Source organism: Rattus norvegicus, chromosome 13, assembly GCF_021556685.1.
Source record: "Rattus norvegicus strain SHRSP/BbbUtx chromosome 13, alternate assembly SHRSP_T2T, whole genome shotgun sequence".
Classification (NCBI taxonomy): domain Eukaryota; kingdom Metazoa; phylum Chordata; class Mammalia; order Rodentia; family Muridae; genus Rattus; species Rattus norvegicus.
In genome coordinates, this window is record NC_141546.1 from 58,988,185 (window position 1) to 59,011,996 (window position 23,812).

General features: G+C 35.0%; 1 protein-coding gene across 2 annotated transcripts; it reads right to left on the reverse strand.

The window, feature by feature from the left end:
• Nucleotides 1-540: 540 nt before the first annotated feature.
• Nucleotides 541-23,464, reverse strand: Rgs18 (regulator of G-protein signaling 18). Of its 2 annotated transcripts, none has more exons than XM_087580165.1 (5): nucleotides 23,162-23,464; nucleotides 22,622-22,780; nucleotides 21,878-21,939; nucleotides 3,719-3,885; nucleotides 541-1,896 (listed from the first exon to the last, which is right to left on the reverse strand). In XM_087580165.1, exons 2-5 carry the CDS (start codon nucleotides 22,741-22,743, stop codon nucleotides 1,639-1,641), a joined length of 609 nt encoding a protein of 202 aa, XP_087436291.1. In that variant the 5' UTR covers nucleotides 22,744-22,780; nucleotides 23,162-23,464; the 3' UTR covers nucleotides 541-1,638.
• Nucleotides 23,465-23,812: the final 348 nt, after the last annotated feature.

The following is a 23,812-nucleotide window of genomic DNA, read 5'->3' on the forward strand; positions in this document are numbered from 1 at the left end:
GTAAAATCAGACCAAAAATTCCATAAGCAGATTAGAAAGCATGTATCATCTTAATTCAGTATATAAAACAATTGTATTCTATGGAAAATACATGTTCCAATAAGAAATATAAATAAACCTGAGAAAAATTCCGTTTTGCAATTGGTTCCCATATTTTAAAAAGCATAAATTATTAACTGCAATACCAATGACAGAATAGATAAATAAGATGTTATATCTCAATGTCATTCTAAGATAAGAATCGGAGCTATTAGGTAGCAATGCATATCCTAGTAAGAGCACCAGTGGAAGGGGAAGCCCTGGGTCCTGCTAAGACTGAACCCCCAGTGAACTAGACTGGTGGGGGGAGGGCGGCAATGGGGGGAGGGTTGGGAGGGGAACACCCATATGGAAGGGGAGGGGGGAGGGGGATGTTTGCCCGGATACCGGGAAAGGGAATAACACTTGAAATGTATATAAGAAATACTCAAGTTAATAAAAAAAATATAAAAAAAAAGAATCGGAGCTATTGAGAGATACCTTATGAAATAAACTTAATTGTTAAGTTTTAACACTTTATTATGATAGATGTTAAATTTGTTATACACTTCTATGAAGACAAGAGCATTTATTAATTTGAAAGCATATCATCTTTAATACAAACATTTATAGACTGCATAACACATTGCAATTAAACATTTCTGTAAAATAGAGTTTATTTATTAGTATAACCTTACTGTATAATATAGTATTAGGCAAGAATTGAAAGAACGTAATGAGAGAACAGGGTTGGATGATGTCAATGTTGTCAAATTTGTGGATTTTACTTTTCACTATCTGTTTGGACTTCTACACCAACTTTAAAATTCCAAATGTGAGACATAAATGCTTGTGTGGAAGTATGCCATCATCATCATCATTCAAGCACTGATTGGTGTTATTTTAATGTGGCTCAGTCACTTATTGAGATAGAAGGTGGCCCACTCTGCAGATATTGGAGATCATTAGCATGAGCATGCGGGTGTGAACAGGAGTGTTGCTCTCTCTAATGGGGAATTGTTCCTCAGGGTACATCTGACTGCAGAGTGAAGTCTCAGATACATACCTGGGTTAAGACAGTCCCATTTAATATGTAGAGAGAAATACATCTTTATAACACATCTTTTGGCTTGCTTAAAAATGGAAGTGACCAACAGCTAATCTGGAGTCAGAATGAGTATGCAACAATAAATATCCATCCTTCCCTGTTATAAAAGAGATGGGTCGTCTCTGTATGCCCCAATCCTTCATGATGTCAAATATCATCTGTATTTATATACTTATCTAAATACATTGTTTTTGCTTAGAAATATAATCCAAACTAGACGTGACATTACTGCAGAGTTTTCATTTTACTTTAACAATTTACAAAGCTTCTTCTTACTGACATCTATTGTAGAAATAAAGATTTTTATTATGAATAATATAGAAGATATGATTTTCATCAAATATATGGGAAAATAGACGATGAATTATTTTAGTATAATATAAAGGTTCTTACATTTAAAATACTTCTGCCTGGTGTATTTTAAAAGTGAAATCATTTCGTACTATACACATGCTATATTTTTAGAAGCAGATGTACACATGTATTATCAAAAGAAAAAAAATGACTTTTACTCATAACCAAATGGCAACATCTGATTTTACGTCTTGGAACTCATTGTAGGTAAAGGATCGCGATCGCCTCCTAAGATTTGTTGGTCTCTGAGGTCTTCCCTCTATCAAATGTAAGTAGATCTCGGATTTCAGAAAGCGTTTATAACTGTCGTGTTCCATGAGCTGACACACTCTGCTTTGTGCTGCATCAAAACTGTGGAGAGTGGGCTGGGCGATGCTCTTAGTAATTACTTCTTTAGTATGAAAATCAAGGTTAACCTGCATAAACCAGAAAAAGGAATAATTATAGGATATTTACTACAACACCTTTGAGAACTATCTCAGACTCTTTAAATGTTGGAAGGGGGAAAGTGTGGACTGCTTGGTATTTCCTCCTAGCGCTCAGTGATCCAACATTGTATCTAGGCTGGTATTTCCCTGACTCCTCTCTCTCTTTGTTAGTAGTGTACTTATTCTAACTCAGTACCACTGAATAATGCATCTCATATGATCATTAATCAACTCACTCATTTTCACAGTGGGAAACTAACATCTCAGAACTTAAAGTGTTTAAGTTATAGAGAATGAGATGCTTGGGGCGTCATCGTGACATCAATAAGAGCTTTCTGTTCAGGCTCCTGATTTCTTCATCATGTTATTTTTTTCTACAATCAAAACTGTGCCAACATATGATTCTGTCTTAAACACAACAATACCTATAATTTTGTTCTCATGCCCCAACTGATGTATCTGGTACTAATATTATATTTTTGGGTATATATCCTGTTTTCTACATCTGAGTGGCCATGTAATCTGTTATAGTTTTACATAACTAAACTAAACTTTCTTAGAGCACCATAGCCACATAGAGAACATTGCATTACAGACTATATAGTAGCTTCCGCTTTAAAGATTTCATAGAAAGTCACACAATCGAGGTTTAGTTGCCGCCCTGTGGGTCTATTGGATCGTGATGGAATCTTTGAACATAGTGCAAAGAGCATAGGTTACTGAATTGCTACACTGAGTGGATTCTGGGATTCTGATCTCTCTCCCTCTGTTTCCATATCCTTTCTTTCCATGTTTTCCTATCTCTACTACCAGGCATAAAAAAAGAGCAAGTTCTTCTGCCATGCCTCTCTGCCTTTACAAATACGTTTGCTACAGTACCCCAAGCAACAGGACCCAATGTCCTCTAATAGGTGAGAAAAAACATTTTCTTTTTGTTTTTCAAATTGAATACGCTTAGTTACTGAAGGAAAGCTAGTACAATAGTATTAATTTGTAGTTAACTAGTGAGATAGCATCTTTTCTACCCTAGAAATGGAATTTATTGGGTACAGAACAGAAATATCAAACCATTTAATATTTTATGACAGTCTAGCAATAGCTAAACTCCTAGTCCATTTACCAAGTGTACCACGAGATCAACCCGTTTAGTTTGTAATCAATGGAAAGAACAATTGAAGCATTGTCAAATTAGAGTAACATCTTTTATCTATTTATTTTCTCCTTTTAGCCTATCCCAGACTGATGAAATAATTTCTTTGGACAAACAAAACCCTTACATGGCTGTATACGATAATCTTATTTTAAAATCGTATTTGCTATTTTGGGGACATAGTGTGAGGATCAGAGAAGAACTTTGGGGAGATGGTTCCTTTTCCAACATGTTAAGACTAGGCATCGAACTTAAGTTCTTAGGTTTGGAGATAAGCACTTTTAACCAACTAAGCCATGCAGCTGGCTCACTTTAACCTTATAAAGCATGGCAGGATTTTTGCTTTATGCTTGTTTGTTTTAACAGTTTCAGGGATATTTAGATTCTAATAAGTAGTTGTTTCTGCTAATACAGTTAATACAGATTAGAGAAAGAATCAAAATGCTGCAGCACTGATCACTCTTCATCTGTCTCTGATAGCGACTATATACTTTAATCCATAATCATACTCCGTTAATAGTAGGACCCTGCAATTAAACAGTTTTGCTTTAAATGTGAAGTCTTGAGCTCCCCGATGGAATGAATGAAGAGTCCACTTTGGTCAAAGCAGACCCTATGAAGGTGTCAAGGTGTTCTATGTATTTCCATTTGTCACAGTACCTCTTTAGGGGCATCATTTTTAATGAATTTCTCATATATTGATTTTGCTTTTAGGATGAGTTGTTGAGGTTCCGTGCATTTCTTGAAGTCTTCACAGGCAACCCAAAATTCAATGTTTTCTTCACTGAATTCAGTTTTAAGAAATCTGGTAAATGCATCTACTCCATCTACCAAAAATAGATAATATTAAGTTAGTATGAAACAATCACGCTGGGAAGATGCCATACTTGATATTAAAGCATATAAAAATAGTAACACCAAAGCTAAAATCTTCTAATTCAACAAGGCTCCACACATTTACACAGTAAATGTGGGCACTTTATATAAAGTAACTTTTTCAGCGAAGAAAGGAGGATATAATTTCTATAAAATAAGGCTATATCACACTTAGATCTAAATCTTTAACACTAAATGTAAAAAGGGCCATACTGCCTACTTTAATTTACATCTCTTCTATTCATGTCTCTCTAAGAGCACGAGGAATTTTAGTATAGACTTGTGAAACATTTCTTTTGTATTCCATTTTGCCCATTACCAAAATCATGTCTCTTGTACTAGAAACCCTCAAATTCTCTTTCCATCGTCTCTACAATTCATAGTTCTACATGGCCTTCTTTTCCTATCTATCCACCAAAGAAACACTTCCAGTTCTAACTATGGACAGCCCTAAATGGTAGGATCTAAATGGGATGTCATCATCAAATCTGTCTACCCAGGGAGTAAGAGAACCTAGTTGCGAGGAATTAAAAAGAGTCCAAGAGCAAAAGGGGATGGAGGACACCAAAAAAGTAAGACCCTCTAAACCAACGGAATTGTTGCGCATAATATCTGACAGAGGCAGCATACAATGAACCTATATGGTTTTTATTTAGATCGGGTCTAGAGCTAAATGGAGAAGTAGGTACATGTCCCCATTCTTAACCCAGAAGATACCTCCAATGAATAACTATTTGCAAATGGATATTTAATCTCTCCAAGGAAGTCTCTCTGGGAAAACAAGCCACTATTTGTTCTTCGTTTGCGGTTTTTCCCCCTTTTTTTCATGAGAGAGAGAGAGAGAGAGAGAGAGAGAGAGAGAGAGAGAGAGAGAGAGTGTGTGTGTTATTTTTATTTTGTTTGTTTCATTTTTCTGAGACAGTTTCTCTGTGTAGCCCTGGATGTCCTAAAACTTGGTCTATACAGGAGGCTGGCATTGATAGGCATGTACTCCCACCACCACCACATTGCTAAAATAATCCACTTTTAAGGATAGGCTACATGCCCAGCAGAAGACAAACAACAAAAACAGACTCAATGGTGTCCATGGAAGTCCCTTGTTTCATGATAATATCACAGATTTTTTTCTTTTTAAGTTGTATTTTTTATTTTAATTTTTTCTTTTTACCTTCTAGGTCTTTTTGTATAAGTTTTATTTCTTTTATCTTTATTTCTTTTCTTGTTACCTTCTAGGTATTTTGTATATGTATTATGGCTTCTTGTTTTATGGATTTTATGAGTGTGTATATGACTAAGTCTCTGCCTCTGATATTTCTTGGGTCTTTTCTTGAGCCATTTTACTTCTATTTGTTTGTTTTTATCCAACATCTATGTGTTTGCTTTATTTTTATTTTATTTCATTATTAACCTTTAGAAGCCTATTTTTTTGTTTTTGTTTTTGTTTTTTTATAAAAGACAGAAAAGCTGTGAAAGGGGCAGGACTGAGAGAAATAGAGGGAGGAGAAACAATAACATTTGAGAACAAAAAATACTTTCAGTTTAAGAGAAAATTGATATGTACTTTTCTATGATAAAAGAAGAGAAAACTATCACAGAATTAAAATGAATAGTACAGTTAGCTCCACATCATCATTTATGATTTCTGTATCTTTCTGTCTCTTTTCTGTCCTACCTTATTACCCAATATAACATTTTCATGGTCACCTTTTTAGTAAGTAGGATATCTGAATCAGGTGGAGTTAAGAGGATCACATGGTTGAATACTTAGATTTTAAAACTTATATAAGCCATCTGTAGATGTTATGGGTGCTTAGCTTGGGGTATGTTTTGAACTCCTAACTATTAGTGTAAGGGTAGTTCTAACATTTTTGCCTTGTTTGGGGGCCTTTTTTATTCTACCAGGTTGCCTCATTCAGCCTTGGTCTAAGGGTTTGTATTCTGTATTAAGTTGATATCTCTGGGAAGCCAGGGGGCAATGAAGACAATTCTAAAAGGAAGCTTATAGCTCTAAGTATGTAGATTTAAAAATATGAATGCGATATTATATAAACAACCAGATGCTAAATTTTCAGGCATCAAAACAAAAAGCAAACAAGCAAAAAACAAGAACAAACTAATTACAAAAGTAATGCATAACGAAAAATAATAAATGTTGCAGCAAAATTATTTCATTTGAATTAAAGCTAATAAAAATCAATAAAACCAAGAGTTGGCTTTTTTTTTAAAGATAAGTAAAATTGAAAATTCTTACTCAAATTACTAAAAGACAGAGAAAATGATCCACAGGAAAATAATACCAGAGATGCTAAGAAAACATGGGGAATCATGCAAACATATTAAAAACACATTTCAATAAATTGTAAAATCTAAAGAAATGGATAAACTTCTAAAGGCATGTTTCATAGCAAAATTTTAAAAAAATGTGAATTATTTAAACACATCATTGGCCATCAATGAGATAGAAGTAGCTATTACTTCCAAACTAAAGAAAGCCTAGACAAGGTAGGTTCAACCCAAAATTCTTTAGGTAACTAACACCAATATCACTCAAACTATTCTATAAAATACAGGAGGAAGGAGTACTTCCAAATTCCTTTTATGAATCAAATACTACTTAGATATAAAGAAACCATATAAAGAAAGAGGCATATGAACCAAGAAAAAGTCAGATTGATGGGAACCCACATAAAGACAGATCCATTTGAAAACCAAGAAAACATGGAGCATAGATATAAAAAATGAGCTTAATGAACATAGATGTGAAAATTGTTAAGAAAGTAAGTGAAAACTAAGTTTAAGGACTAAGCCAAGCATTCACACACCATGATTGTTTTCTTCATCCAATGAGGCAGCTGATAAAGACTTTTATCAAAATCATAGATGATATATTTGCCCTAACCAAATCCCTCCGATATGACTAAGGTAAACATAATAAAAAACATTTCACAGAATCAATTTCATTCACAGTAGCCTGAGCACATGTTGGAATAAACCCAACAAAGAAAATAAAAGACCTATGCAATCAAAACTTCAATATTCCAAGCAAATAAATTGAAGAAGAAGGAGATATTTATGGATTGATATGATTTATATTGTGAAAACAGCCACAATTCTCAGAGCAATCTATAACTCAATGCAATTTCCATCAAAATCCCAGTACAATTCTTCAGAGGATTTAAAATAAAAACAATCTTAAAATTAATATGGGAACCACAAAATGACCCTGGATAAGCAAAAGAACCCTGAACAATGAAAGAATGGATGGATGCATCACCAGGCATGATTTAAATTATACCAGTAGGCTATACTAATATGAAAAGCATTGACCAATTGAATAGGATGGAGGACAGGTGCAAATAAGTGAGTCAATAATTACCTGAATTCTGAAAAAAATTATAAAATTGTGTACAGAAGAAAAGAGAGCACCTTTATCAAATGGTGCTGAGGAATTGGATATCTTCATATAAGAAGAATGAAAGTTAAACCCTTTCTAAAGATGACAAAATATCAATTAAAGTCGTCAAATCTCTCACTGTTAGACATGGAAATTCCAGAGGAAAGAGTAGGGTGTATACTTTAGGATTTAGGCTCAGGTAAGAATTTTGTGATGAGATTTAAGTCACCAGGGAAATAGGACCAGTAGAATTGGAGAGAACATGGCATGAAAACTGTTGGCTGAATTAAGAGTTGGGAAATCTTGCCATCCATACATCTGACAAGGGTTTGTTGTAAGCATACACAGAGAACACACACACACACACACACACACACACACACACACACACACACACACACACAAACCTAAGCAAGGAGACAAACATCTGAGTTAATAGTGAGCTATTCACCAACACTGACCATGAGAAAAATACAAAATAAAACTGGGTCTAGATTGTGTATTACCCCAGTCAAAATGCCTATGATTTATAAGTCATAAGATAGCAAATATTGGCAAGGATATAATGAAAAGGAATATTTATTTGCTGTTGGTGAGAATACAAATTGCATTGCTACTATGGAAATCAGTTTTGGCCAAAACCCTGAATGCATTTATCATATGACACAGCTTTATATTCCTCATCACATATCCAAATGACTTTTCCAATTATAAAAACAAATGTTCATCCCTGTTTATAGTTTCCCTATCTGCAATAGTTAGTACATGGAAACCGTATATCTATAAGCATAATTACAAAGAGATAAAAATATGATATCAGTTCAAAATGGAATTATTTAGCTATAACAAAAAACTCAAATTATGAACATTTCAATAAATGAATGGAATCTGAAAACACTTCACTGAGTGAGGTAACCAAGACCTAGAAAGACAAACACTTCATATTCACAATCTTATGTAGATCTTAGTGTCAACTAGTGCCCATCGGTAGTAAAGGAAAGAACAACATTAAGGGCATAGAAATGGTAGTAAATACAGAGGAAATGAAGGGGAAAAACAAATGTAGGTCTCTGTGGGCAGGAGAGAGAGAGAGAGAGAGAGAGAGAGAGAGAGAGAGAGAGAGAGAGAGAGAGAGAGAGAGTCATGCACACTAAGGAGAGAGAATGTATTCCTCTCTCCCTCCCTCCTTCCCTCCCTCCCTCTCTCCTTCCCTCTCTCCCTCCTTTCCTCCCTCCCTCTTACTCAGAGAAGACAGTCATAAATAGCACTACCCAATTGTGAACATTGTGAAATGGAGCAATGACTGACATGGCAAGGTATGCCATGGATTCAAGAGTGGCATGCATACCATGGAGGTAAACACTTCGATAACATTGGATGTAAAGCACACAGTACAGAAAAATATGCATGGTATTCTTTTCAAGAATGGATGGCAGCAGAGCTCACAGTCTCCAAGAATTACTTCTGTTATTTTCCTAAATGCACATAAGATCAGACTACTCTGTTCTTAACTTTATGTTCCTAAATAGGCACAACCATTAGACATCATCAGAGAAATTTCCTTTTGCAGTGGATGTCAGTTAATGTAGAAACTAACACTGGTCAAAATGCAGATAATTAGTGTATTGGGTAGTTCTCAGACACAAAGATCCTATGTAAGCTGCTCAGATCAAAGTGTCTGTATGCATATATGAAGTTTTCCCAAAATTAACATAGATATTGCACTAAAACTAAAGACAATTTCAGTTACAGATAATATTTTTTTTTTTCGGAGCTGGGGACCGAACCCAGGGCCTTGTGCTTGCTAGGCAAGCGCTCTACCACTGAGCTAAATCCCCAACCCCATGATAATATTTTTAATAAAATATTAGACCTATTACATTTTATAAGATACTGAAAAGGCTGGATATATGGTGCAGAAGAGTATGCACTGTTCTTGAAATGTACCTGGGTGTGATTTCTAGTACTCATATTACATGGCTTACCATAACCTATAACTAGTGGTCTGATGCCTCCAGTCTCCTCAGATACCTTTACACACATACACATACACACACACACACACACACACACACACACACACACACACACATACAGAGGCAGAGCTGGAAGAGGAAGAAAGACTTTTTAAATTTACTTATTTACATTTTGAAATTAAAATAAACTACTTTATGTCTCCTTTTTCTTCCTTTCAAACTCTTATATGTATATTCCATTTATCTCTCTAGGTTTTATGGACTCTTTTACTTCAGCTGTTGACATATATGCCTCAATATACAAATACAACCTAACCTGTTCAATCAGTATAATGCTACTTGTATGTCTTTGATTTTAGCACTGACCACTGGTATTATTGAGCCATGAAGAGAATCTTCCTTGGAAAAACTATTTCTTGTACTCTCAATAGTTCTTAATTGCCTATAGTTCTTTCTCGAAGGTTGGGACTCCATAAGATAGTATCCTTTTATGTTTATATCTTTATTAGTGTTCATGTTTGAATGTGAAATTAAGAAATAGTTTCTCGAGACATCTTGAGACCTCAGGACAGCTTGCCACCTCTGCACACCTCGACCCATATCCCTGGTCCAAGGGGAAACTGCACAGTGCCTCTGGACACAGGGATATAGGAACAGCCGCTAGTACCTATGGTTCTGGTCTGTGCCCAGGACCGAACTGAACCAGCCAAACAGCTCCCTGCACCCAAATCCTGTGGGGGAGAGAGCTGGACCCTCAGAAGTGTGAATACTCCTGAGAAGTCAGAGAAACACACAAACCGAATCCAAGAACACATCAAAATGATCATCCATGATGATCAAGTAGGCTTCATCCCAGGGATGCAGAGATGGTTTAATATATGAAAATCCATCAATGTAATCCACTATATAAACAAACTCCAAAATAAGAACCACATGATCAAGAAAGCATTTGAAAAAATTCAACACCCCTTCATGATATAAGTCCTGGAAAGATCAGGAATTCAAGGCCCATACCTAAACATAGTAAAAGCAATATACAGGAAACTAGTAGCTAACATCAAACTAAATGGAGAGAAACTTGAAGCAATTCCACTAAAATCAGGGAATAGACAAGGCTGCCCACTCCCTCCCTACTCATTCAATATAGTACTCAAATTCTTAGCCAGAGCAATCAGACAGTGAAAGGAGATCAAAGGAATACAAATTGGAATGGAAGAAATCAAAATATCACTATTTGCAGGTATATATTTAAGTGATCTTAACCTGATAAACAACTTCAGCAAAGTGTTGGGATATAAAATTAACTCAAAGAAATCAGTAGCTTTCCTCTACTCAAAGGATAAGAAGGCTGAGAAATAAATTAAGGAAATGACACCATTCACAATAGTCCCAAATAATATAAAATATCTTGGTGTGACTTTAACCAAGCAAGTGAGAGATCTCTATGACAAAAACTTCAAGTCTCTGAAGAAAGAAATCGAGGAAGATCTCAGAAGATGGAAAGATCTTCCATGCTCATGAATTGGCAGGATTAATATAGTAAAGATGGCCATTTTGCCAAAGGCAATCTATAGATTCAGTGCAATACCCATCAAAATTCCTACTCAATTCTTTATAGATATAGAAAGAGCAATTTGCAAATTCATTTGGAATAACAAAAAACCTCAGATAGCCAAAGCTATACTCAACAATAAAAGAACTTCTGGGGGAATCACCATCCCTGACTTCAAGCAGTATTACAGAACAATAGTGATAAAAACTGCATGGTATTGGTACAAGGAGAGGCAGATAGATCAGTGCAACAGAATTGAAGACCCAGAAATGAACCCACACACCTATGGTCACTTGATTTTTGACAAAGTAGCTAAAACCATCCAATGGAAGAAAGATAGCATTTTTAGCAAATGGTGTTGGTTCAACTGGAGGTCAGCATGTAGAAGAATGCAGATCGATCCATTCTTATCACCCTGTACAAAGCTTAAGTCCAAGTGGATCAAGGACCTCCACATCAAACCAGATACACTCAAACTAATAGAAGAAAAAGTGGAGAATAGTCTCGAACACATGGGCACTGGGGAGAATTTCCTGAACAAAACACCAATGGCTCATGCTCTAAAATCAAGAATCGACAAATTCTTCAAGGACCTCATAAAACTGCAAAGTTTCTGTAAGGCGAAGGACACTGTGGTTAGGACAAAACAGCAACCAACAGGTTGGGAAAAGATCTTTACCAGTTCTACATCTGATAGAGGGCTAATATCCAAAATATATAAAGAACTGAAGAAGTTAGACTCCAGGGAGCCAAATAACCCTACTAAAAATGGGGTACAGAGCTAAACAAACATTCTTACCTGAGGATTGTCGAATGGCCAAAAAGCACATAAAGAAATGTTGAACATCCTTAGTCATCAGGGAAATGCAAATCAAAACAACCCTGAGTTTTCACCTCACACCAGTCAGAATGACTAAAATAAAAACTCAGGTGAAAGCAAATGCTGGCAAGGATGTGGAGAAAGAGGAACACTCCTCCACCGTTGATGGGATTGCAAACTGGTACAACCACTCTGGAAATCAGTCTGGAGGTTCCTCAGAAAATTGGACATTCCACTACCTGAGGACCCAGCTATACCTCTCTTGGGCATATACCCAAAATATGCTCTAACATAAAACAAAGACACATGCTCCACTATATTCATAGCAGCCTTATTCATAATAGCCAGAAGCTGGAAAGAACCCAGATGCCCTTCAAAAAATATGGTACATCTACACAATGGAGTACTACTCAGCTATCAGAAACAATGACTTCATGAAATTCATAGGCAAATGGAATGATCTAGATAATAGCATCCTGAATGAGGTTAGTCAGTCACAGAAAAACACACTTGGTATGCAGTCATTGATAAATTGATATTAGCCAAAAAGCTCAAATTACCCAAGATTCAATCCACAGATTACAGGAAGCTCAAGAAGAAGGATAACCAAAATGTGGATGTTCCCACTCCTTAAAAGGGAATAAATATCCATAGGAGGGGATATGGAAGCCAAGTTTAGAGCAGCTACTCAAGGAATGGCCATTCAGAGCCTGACCCACATGTGGCCCATATATATATACAGCCACCAAAACTAGATAAGATTGATGAAGCTAAAAAATGCATGCTGAAAGGGACCAGATATAGATCTCTCCTGACAGACACATCCAGAGCATGTCCAATACAGAGGTCAATGCTAGCGGCAAACCACTGAACTGAGAACAGGACCCCCTTGGGGGTAATTAGAGGAAGTATTGAAAGAGTTGAAGGAGCTTGCAAACCATGAGAACAACAATGCCAACCAACCAGAGCTTCCAGGGACTAAACCGCCACTGAAAGAGTATACATGGACTGACCCAGGGCTCCAAATGCATATGTAGCAGAGAATAGGCTTTTTGGGGCCCCAGGGAATGGGGAAACCCTTGGTCCTGCCAAGGTTGGACCCCCCAGTACATGGGAATATCGGGGGGTCAATAATGGGGATATATAAAGGGAATAGCCTAATGGGGTAGAGGGAGGGGAGGAAATGGGGGTTTATGGACAGGAAACCATGAAGGGGAATAACGTTTGAAATTGTAAAGAAACATGTCTAACAAAAAATTAAAATAAATGAATAAATATAAAAAAGAAATAGTTTCTCTAAAACACATGAGATTGATAAAACCAAAGCTAAACAGAATATAAAAGGCAAAAGATAATTGTTTGGAATTACAAAATAGTCAAGTAAACCCCCAAATTATGCTTTATGTACTGTCATTTATCAGTCCATCACACAGAATTTGTCTGTATTCGTATGGAATATTATGACATTAGATTAGAGTGTTATCAATCTTTCTAATATATAGGAAGCATCCAGTCATAAAATGTCCTGGGAAACATCCACATCATTAAATATTAGAGCAATGATAACACAATGGAGGAGGAGTTAGAGGGAGGACTGAAGGAGCTGAAGGGTTTTGCAACCCCGTAAGTATGACAATATCAACCAAGCAGACCTCCCAGAACTCTCAGGGACTAAACTATCATACGAAGAGTACACAGTGATAGACCTATGGCTCCAGCCACACATGTAGCAGAGGATGCCCTTGGTGGACATTAATGGGAGGAGAGGCCCTTGGTCCTGTGAAGGCTAGATGCCCCGGTCTAGGGCAATGTCAGCGTGGGGAAGTGGGAGGGTGGGAATGGGTGGGTGAGGGAGTACCCTCATGGAACCAGGGGGAAAGGTATGGTATAGCGGGTTTCTGGAGGGGAAACTGGGAAAGGGAATACCAATTAAAATGTAAATTTAAAAACATCCAATAAAAGAAAAGAAAAAATGTAGCCTAAGTTCCTTCCACTGTGCTTTCCACGGAGATTTCACTGGGCAGGCGAGGTTCTGCTTTTTTTGTAGCAAAGAGACCCTAAATACCACATCTTGGTAATTGCATATTAATAAAGAAAGAAATAAAAGGGTAGGCTAAAATACCTTGTGATAACACTTGAGACTTCAACCAACTTGTACATGAATACAGAAGGCATATATATGTGTTCCTTACAGGTTTTGAGACTTTTCAGCTTAAACACAACTCCCATTACAGGCCGAGAAGTCAGGGTTTTCTGGATGGATCCCTAAGCTAACCACAGAGAAGCAGCCAACAGGGTCCAATGAGTGGCACTTAGTTGCTCCCTTTCCTTTGCTAGATCAGTCAATATATTGTTTTACACCTTCATTTCTCACCCTGAGCAATGTTCTGTTGGCAAAAAAAAAATAAATGGACTCAGTTTTAGACAAATTTTTATGAATGGTGAATTATGTCTAAGTATAGGAAAATATACAAGTTTCCATAGCAAAATTGATGGATATCTGGCCGTAATATTTTTAAGCCCTAGTCGCTGTCAAAATGAAGTAACAGAACCAGCCATCAAACAGCCCTGCTTTTCCTGCAGTTGGCTGCAATGTTGGACCCACTGCCATGAGTGTTCTTCATGCAGTCTCGCTTTCATTCTTTTCTTCTCTGAATGTTAGGTTTCCTGTTACTACTATGATGCAAAAAAGATTTCTTCCTTTAATAAGTAGAAAGAAAAATGCAACCTTTTCTCAATACACCCAATGCTAGAGAATAGCAAGGTGATAACTTTAAAAATAGTTTAAATAGACTTTGGTCAGCAACAGAGGGAAAAATTCTTCTTTTTGTATTTGTATGACAAAAACCACAGCCTTCTGGCCTAGTCTCTGGCTGCACTTTGCATGGTCTTTATCTTCTGTTGTAAACTTGAAAGAAAATAAGATGGCAAAATGTTATAACTTCTTAGTTAAAACTGAATTCAAGATGTACGGCATATCTCTGCCTACAAAAGGGAAAACACTATGAAATTTATGGCCCAAGAATTAAAAAGCTAGAATGAGCTGTGGGCCTTTACCCCCAACCTCTGCTCAGAATTAAAAGAAAACCAGTGAAGCAGCAAACCAACAAATGAATGAAGAAAACATCTTTATAGCCTGGTAACTGATGTTTGGTACAACGGAAAGTAGTTGATTTTACGCCATATTTCCTTCCATTTTTCTTAGACATGATTCTTAGAGTAGTGGTCATATATATTTGTCTCTAATGAGTATTGCCAGATCATTCAGGGTCTTTTGTATTTTTCTCACAAAATTCTTATTTTCTATTGAAACTTTTCAAATATGTATTAGAAAATAATTAGAGTCAAGCCCAAATAGATTTTTTGAGAACATTTCCAGATAATTTTTATTTATAAAACCTATAGAAAAGTCATAAGGAATTGTACTCTCTATAGTGATTAAAAAGTGGGCTTATTCTGTTTATTTCACATTTCTTATCTGTTTCTTTATGTACTAAACAAGTGTTTATTTCTTGTCCTTCCTTATTCTTCTCATAATTTAAATACAAGTGGAAGCAAAGTTGGTAAAAATCAAGAACCTATTATATTGAACTAATAAAATTTTCTATTGTAGTCTTATGTAATTTGGAAATAAGGGAAAGAAACCCAAATGTTTGTCAGTCTGTTTTTCAAGTAGTTATTCTAACTTCAGTAAATGGGTAATGTTTTTTCCAATCACTTTTTCATTTGTCATGTAGAAACATAGAGTGCATACTTAAAGCACGGACAATATTAGTTAATCAGTAACTGTCTTCATTTCACAACAGAGCCATTACCTTTCATATTAGTAGTTCTAATTGCAACGACAATTTTTAAATTATAGCTAAAGGGAAGCATTCTTAGGTAATATATCCAAAATTGTTATTCAATGAAAAAATCTTGGATCTGTCTTGAGAGTCACATAGTATGAACTTGAGGTCTGTGCTAGACACTCAAATTCAGTAATATTATTTATAACAGAAGTTCTAAGGACTTGATTGCAAAGAATCACTAAGGACTTGAAGCACTGTTACTCCTTTTGCTGTTATATATATTCTGTAAAAATCATACAAGATTAAACCCTATATATTTATAAAGTGGGTGTTAGACACTTGACTTCCCCTTTTTAAAAAAAGAGAGCATGGGAGACTGAGCTCAGGCTTATTTTATATATTATTAAATGACTTTCATCAGTAGTGACCATAAAGACAAAGATTAATAGTTGATAAATAGATCAGCTGACAGAATAGACATATGTCTACCAAGGAATTAAAAAAAGATAACCCAAGAGTTACTTTGTTCTGTTTTGAGTAGCGTGAGGAGTCAGCTTGCACTATCTTTAAGCAGAAGTTTTCTAGAAAAAAGGTAACCATTTTCACATACAGTCATTCCCAAGAGCACAAAGAAAGAAGTTCTGTTCTGTTAGCTGCTGCTCTTCTCTGTTACAATGCACAGAACTCTATCCCAGTGATTAGTCCCGAGCTGGTAGAAATACTCAAAATTGATAGAGAATATCAAAGAAAGTGCTGCCTGGTGTGCTATGAGAGCTCATGACGTGGTCATTCAAGTGAATGACTTTGGGTGGCATAATATACGAGTGACAAATAAATCGTAACCCAGGAGAAGAAGTGAAGAAAGCGAGGGAAGCACCGATTCGTTTGAAATTTAAGATGCATTTAAAAACTGTATGCAGGCAAAGTTGGGAACCTTGAGCATCTTGTTCCTCTTACTCTGGATGGCTCTGTTAGGTTAGACCACAAGGGGACCACTTCTCGCTGAGAGGCAGAACGGTCTCAGGGAGCCCGCCACAAGTGGAAGTGGTGAGGATAGCAAGAGGGAACCTGAAACCAGAATTCACACTGGAAGACGCAGGCTCCATGTGTCATACAAACATGAAATGCTTATAATTCTGTTTCTAAATTCAACATCAAATGTTACATCTGTTGTAACATTTTTCAGATGCCAAGAAACCATATAAAACAAGTCAAGGAACCCAGAAGCAGGAAACTTAGGCGTACTATAAAATCCTAAGGATCAGAACGAATCCTTTCTCCTCCAACATGTGAGTTAATAGGTCTGAGCTGCAGTAGAATGAACAATTTTCTTTACAATAACGATTTAAGAGTGTCCCGCATTTTAAATTGAAGCTGAATTTTTAAAAATTCTATCATTTAGATAGATTATGAAACTACTGATTAATGGTCATCTTGAGTAGAAAGTTAACTTTCTGGAACGCTAGAGCCCCCTATACTACAAAAAAAATGGTAGAAGTAGAATGTCAAAGAATGATGTGAAAAACTATAAGAAGTAATACTTATTTCTTTCCCTTAAAGTGGAGCATCAGTTTCCTTGCTGCTGCTACTACTCAAAGTCTGAAACTAACATTTTATACATTTTCTTCAGTTCATCTTTTAAATCCAAGGAGGGACACTCGATCTGGTTTTATCTTTCCAAATTACAAATAGTCTTCAGCAAAACAACCATAGGTATGGATGTGTCCAATAAACTAATCATTATGAAAAGAATTAAGCATATTGTGGGTATCTGCAGTGGCTAGGAAAAGGCTGCATATTAAAATAAGCAGTGAAGTATTTTATACTTGACGGACTCCTCTCGCAGACACTCCTCTGTCAGTTTGCACATGGTCACTTACACAGTCTAGATATGGGACTATGAAACTCTGTAAAACTTCTCAGAAGGCTTTACTTCCACTAGTCTCTAACCTGTTACGTTATCTTCTAATTAATACAGAGAAAACCCAGATACTGTTGGCTTGTCCTTCTCTGCTTCACCTTCCCACCCTACCTTATACATCCACAATCACTATCTCAGCAAGATCACCAAATTCCTTCCCACATCATTCTACACTCAGGATATAATTTTTATTTGAAAGATTCTTACGGGCAGTCAATTGTTGAGTTTCTATCTTTCTGGTCAGTTACCATCAGAGGTAACTTTCCAACAAAATATTCTCCCAAAGTTTGCCTTCAAATTGAATTTTCCGTGTTTTGTTCACTGTTATCTGAAAATTTTGCACTTTGTATTGTATAAAATTATTGGCTTTCTCTAAAATTATGTATGCATAATATAGATGCATAATATCTAACTTGTATGATTTCATATACAATATTCATATTCATACTAGTAAGTTTCACTTCTATAAAGATTGTTAAAGTAATTTGAAATTAATGACTGTGAATGTCAGCTGCACTGACATAGAATTTTTTGATATGTGAAGACATTTTGATTTACTAAAAAGCATTTGTAAGTTACTAAATACATTAGCTTAAAATATAGTTTTCTGTGATTCACTTTTAAATGTCAGAGAAATTTCCAATATACAAAGATTTAGAATAAATATATCTGAATATTATTATAGAAAAAATAAGGGACAAAAATATTTGTTGGATTCTGTTGCGTTAAAATTTACAATTTAATAATGAGCTCATTTAAATCGAAATTTATTTTAGAGCACATTTGTATTTTTGGAAGGTTTTTATGCTCACACACTGTGTTTTTGCTTTTTGTATTTAATATTTTGTACAAATAACGCTTTACAATAATATGAGTAGTAAAATTAAACTATTTTGATATATTAATTAAAAATCCTTATAATATGCACATTTCATTGGATTTAACTTCTCTATGGATTTCAGTTTTTAAGATTACACTATGAAAAAGGAAGTCATGAAGGCTGATCTGTAGGCTTGGCTCAACAGTTCAGAAAAATGGCAGCTCTTGCACAGGACCCAGGTTCATTTCCCAGCACCCACATGGAGGCTCCCCATCATCTTTACCTCCAGTCCCAGGGAACAGGAAGCTCTGTTCTTACACATATGGTATACACATTTGCATCCAGGCAAAACACTCATATGCATAAATAATACAATAAACAAACATAGAGAATGTTTTTAAAGACACTTATCTAAACACCTTTTATACAGGGTGAATACAGAAAAATCCGGGGACTTTTCTGTTTTAGTGAGTCTTAACTGTCATTTTTTATTTACTCTCCCCATTTTAGGTACCATGTTTCTGTAAAGAAATACATTATTTTAAATTCTCCCAATCAGTCAGGCAATGTAAAGTTTAAGCCTAGACTTCCTGCCTGCTTGGATCTTCACTTTAATTTTGTCCAGCATTGAATTTTCATTTATCCTCTGTAACTACAAAGCTGCCGATCCTCTGATTCTATTGGTAAGGCTAATACTTCTAGATAGTCTAGGTGGGTTTTCAGAATAGCTCATTTTATGAAACCCTGCATTCAGATTGCCACTGCACCTTGTTTGATATGTAACTTAGTTTCCTGTTTGACTAAATTTAATATTTCAATACACTAGTAATAGTTGAGCAATCAACCCATTTAATCCAAGAGAAATTATATAAAATTTGAAGGATGAGGGTCTTTCTTGAAATGTATGGGCACATGTATTTTTTCCCAGCATTATTATGAGAAATTAACTCATTCTGATACTGTAACCTATAATATTTTAGGTAATTATTTGAAGCTTCACAGTGTTACAATTATCTTTGCAATGGAAAATAATTGAATAAATAAAGTAATATCAGTAGCATAATTTGTGAATTTATTATAATTAATTAGGATTTTGATCATAAGAGCTGATTTTAATATTCCGGTATATGAATGATGACTTTTTAAAATTCACACTACTTTTTTGAACTTGTGGATAGTTTGCATCTTGTTAATATTTCCACCACTAGGGGAAAAAACCAACAGTGTCTGACTTAACACATTTGGTTTTCGGTACTTGTAAGTAGGAATTACAGACCGAATTACAGAATTACAGAATGAGGACTAATCCTTGTCCTTAGAATTTTTGCACTTTTAATGATGAGAATATGATGAAATTGTTAAATTACAACTTGTGATTTAGAATAATAAATCCAGTTTAAACGTCATTTTTAACTGAAATCCTATTCCTCTTTGTTGTCTAATTTATTTTATTAATTTATTTGTTGTCTACTGAAAACAAAGAAGATTGTTTAAATGTTATAATTGCCTTAATTTATTTTAGAAGTCATTTCTATTTGTATAATTGGCACTATTTATTATTTTTTAATTCATCATGCCATTTAATACATTTTGAACCTATTGATTGGAGAAATGGAAAAATAATACGTTTACAGTTATAGTAGCTGGAAGCCAATGCAGGTGAGGAGCATAATGGAGGAAAGATTTCATAAGTTGGAATTATGAAGAAAATTTTAATATGCGTCAAGTAAAGTATTGACAGTAAACACACACACACACACACACAATGCTTAAGGTATAAAATTAACTCAGGTATCCATCAACAGATGAATGGGTAAGAAAATGTGATATTCATTTTATAATGGAATATCCCCACAAATAGGACGAATCCAGAGCAATATAGGTTAAATGGGAAGATGTTGAAAAATTCAAGTATAAAAACAGAGGCTTCGCATGGATTAGAAACAAGTTTATCTCATAGAGGTAGAAGACAAGAGTTGTGGTAACTATACACTAATAGAAATTGAGAGTAGAATATACAAGATGAACACAGACAAAACATTACAGGTTAGTGCTTGAGTATAAATTTATATTGTATTGTTATATTGTATTATTTTATTATATTATTATATTGTAAATTTATATTTGTATGTTCTATACATATAACAGGGTGATGCTTAATAATACGTTTTATATATGTATATGTATATATGCATATATATGTATCATTGCATATTAAAAATTAAAAATATCATTAAAAATATCATTATTTTTAATAATTTGGATCAGGGTATTATGTGACCCAGACTGACTGTAAACAATACAGATCTTAAATTTGAGCCTCCTGCTCTCAAATCCATAGTACTTGGATTATAGGGGTCTGATATTGTGTCTGGCACAGAAGAAGGCATTTTAAATCTTCTCAATAAACAAGGAAATTGTTTGGTATCATGCTTATACCAGAAAATGAGGAAATACAAGGGAAATTGCTTCTTTCTGCTGGAGAAAGTTGCAGAATTCCTGGTATTCCATTTTAAACTCCCTAGGTATGAAATGTATTTCAACTAGTATACACCCCAGGGTGGTAAGGCCACTGGGTTTTGCCATGGTTAGGTGTAAGGTGGTTACCTGGCATGTTCTTAGAATGTTCTTTGGAGAAGCCCTGAAGACATAGTATTAATGAGTGAACAAAAAAAAAAGCTGTGATGAGGACTCCTGAGTATATATCTGGCCGTGATAAAATTTTACTTTCACAGCTGAAATAATTAAGTAAAAATGCAAATAAATAAAGTGTGTTTTGCTACCAAATATAAAGTAGAAATTATTGAGTTTGAAACTTAAAGTAAATAATGAACTGATTTCATAAAAAAAAACAAACAAACAAACAAAAAAAAAACAAAGTTTATCTGCTTGGTACTGGAAATAGACAAGAAAGCACAAAACCTGGTTGCTTGCCCCTGACCCCTTTACTTGCTGAAGAAGCCAGTCTGTTCTGATGCTGCTTTATCCCCCCACTAACACACAAGGCTCTCCATTAATACAGTCCTGATTCAACCTCTCTAAGATTCTGCCTTAGAAATAGTTCTATATGTATGCATATAACAAAAACTAATAAAAAATAGGGTATGAAATTGAAAAAAGGAGGAATGAAGGCTGCCTATGTACATGGAAGTGTTTGTAGGGAGAAAATTGATGGAAGAAATACTATAATTTAGTAATAATATCAATAAGTGAAAGAAATAATTTTCAAAATCAATCTTACTTAGAACAAGTGTAGGAATTCATAGGAATTTTCTTACCAAGCTTTCTTTGTGAAGCTTCCCTAAAATGTCTGCCAAAGTTTTTCTTTAATTATTAAGTATAAAATAATGTAGATGATATATTTAAAACTCATTTAATAAACCTAATTCTCATAAAATGTCACGAAGCTCAAAATGAAAAATAAAATTTAAATGATATAGTTTGTAACTAGAACATTAAGATAGGAATAATTTGTAATTCCGAACAAGTAAGAAAATTAAAAACACATTTTAGTCACCTAGCTGTTCCTCAGTTATCCCTGTTGACTAGAATCCATATTACTGCCAATTCCTAGGCTATACAAATCTGATGATTATTTGCATTTTACTGATGCAGGTATCTGCTTCTTATTTTATAAAGGAGTGAGGGTTTGAGGAAAGTCCCACTGACCTCTATGAGAAAGCAGTTTGTCAAATGATTCAGCCCATTTCAGTGCTTCTTCAGAGGAGACTCTGCACAGAAAAGAAAATGTTTGATGATCGATGATCAAAAAGTTTGTCTCTGATCCGGCTGCTGTGACTGCAGTCTGTGCTTTTCACTGACAGGGCCTAAACACGCCCAAGTCAAACAGAGGAATCTCCATTAGTGCTCAAAGCTTCTTTTGCATTTTCCCCATTAAACAATGAAATATTTTAGGGTTCACCAAAATGTCAAAATTGTTTGAGCTTTTAAATAAAAGTAATCGTGTATTAAGTTAAAAGTCCAAAAATAAGAGAAAGAGAAAAACCAGGTTGAGAGAGAAAGAGCATATATATCAAATAAGAAACTATAAACAGTATCTTTCAAAGTGCTTTATTTAAAAAAAGAAACTTCCTTGAATTTGTAACCACAATGTGCTGTTTTTTCCTTCTTTCTTTCTTCTTCTCTAATGCATAATTTTTAGTGAGTCTTAAAAGGAGCATGAAAAGATATATTTTGAGACATTGATAAAGAAGAGAATAAAATGTTTTTATAACTTTAACTCAACATATTAAAACTGAGAGCAGTTGTAAGCTAAATACATAAGGCTACTGTTTTAAGTTAAGGAAATGCTAAACTATTTTCATGTTACTATGCAATTTCCGGTAGCATATTGATTCTTATTTTTTTCCCTTCATCAAGAGAATAAAACAACTACCCTGGCAAGTTCCTCACCTTGTTTCTTTGGCCAACAGGGCAGATCTACTGGTGTGAGTCTCTCCATGGAAGTCAGGCCTCTGTAGGAGAAGACTTAGTCTATTCCTTTTTTCTTTAGCTCTGTAAAAGCAATAATACATTCAGGACAATTCTGATGTCCCAGAAGCCTTATTTAACCTGCGAAATAAATTTGGAGTTGATAATCACACGCACGCCACTCAGGAATACGTCTCCTTTACTTATATCTTGGTTACATAGTAAATAGAGAACTTAGCACAGAGTGCACCACAGACGATTTTCTTTACTTCAACAACAGATATGTATCTGAGATTATATTTCATTATTACTTTAACGCTTAGTGTGGTTAAAATTGCTCACATTCCAAAACATGAAATGACATTAGAATAATTTTAAAATAAAAATAAAAAAGTTTCCCCTGTCATTTTCAGCACTCCATTCAATATATTTTCAAAGAAGTATTTAAAAAGTAACAGCTCACAGATATTCATCAATCATGCTTCTTAAAGACAAGGTTGACATAAACATCTTCAGTTTTACCTGATTTTGGCCTCGATGTTTGTTTCTTCTTTTCCTGACCCGTGCATTAGTTTGAAAAAAGTTTTCTCTTTGGATTCACACATATTTAAGTGAGAGAAGAAAACCAGTGACATTTCCATATTCTGTCCCAGTGATCAAGAGATGTCGGATTTTCTCAGTCCTTCTCTTTCCCATGGATGAATGCTATTTCACTGGAAAACATGCTGAATAAAGCGCTATCCTGAATCTTTCCACAGAGCTTACAAAAGGGAGAAAAGACCAGGAAAGAAAGTGAAGAGCTGCGTTTCTGCCTCTGCAAGTCTCAAAATGAGGAACTCAAGATTGATCTTGTACTGAATTGTGAAGGAAATGATACCACACATTTGCAAAACCGCTTCTGGCCTTCAAGATAAAACCTGGTATTACCACAGTGCAACTTCCCTTTCAAGCTTGCAGAGAAAGAAGCTTCCTTCAGTAGTGTGAATGGTGCTGTCATTTACCAAAGGACATAAAATGTCTTGTAGCAAGGCATTATCAAACATTAGCAGCTCAGTTTTGCTTTCTTTAAACTATAATTTCATTTAGTTTTAGTAAATTGACTTAAATTGCATTAGTTCACAACATACTGCTGTGTTGATTAATTACATCTGCTTAATATATTGCATAAACATA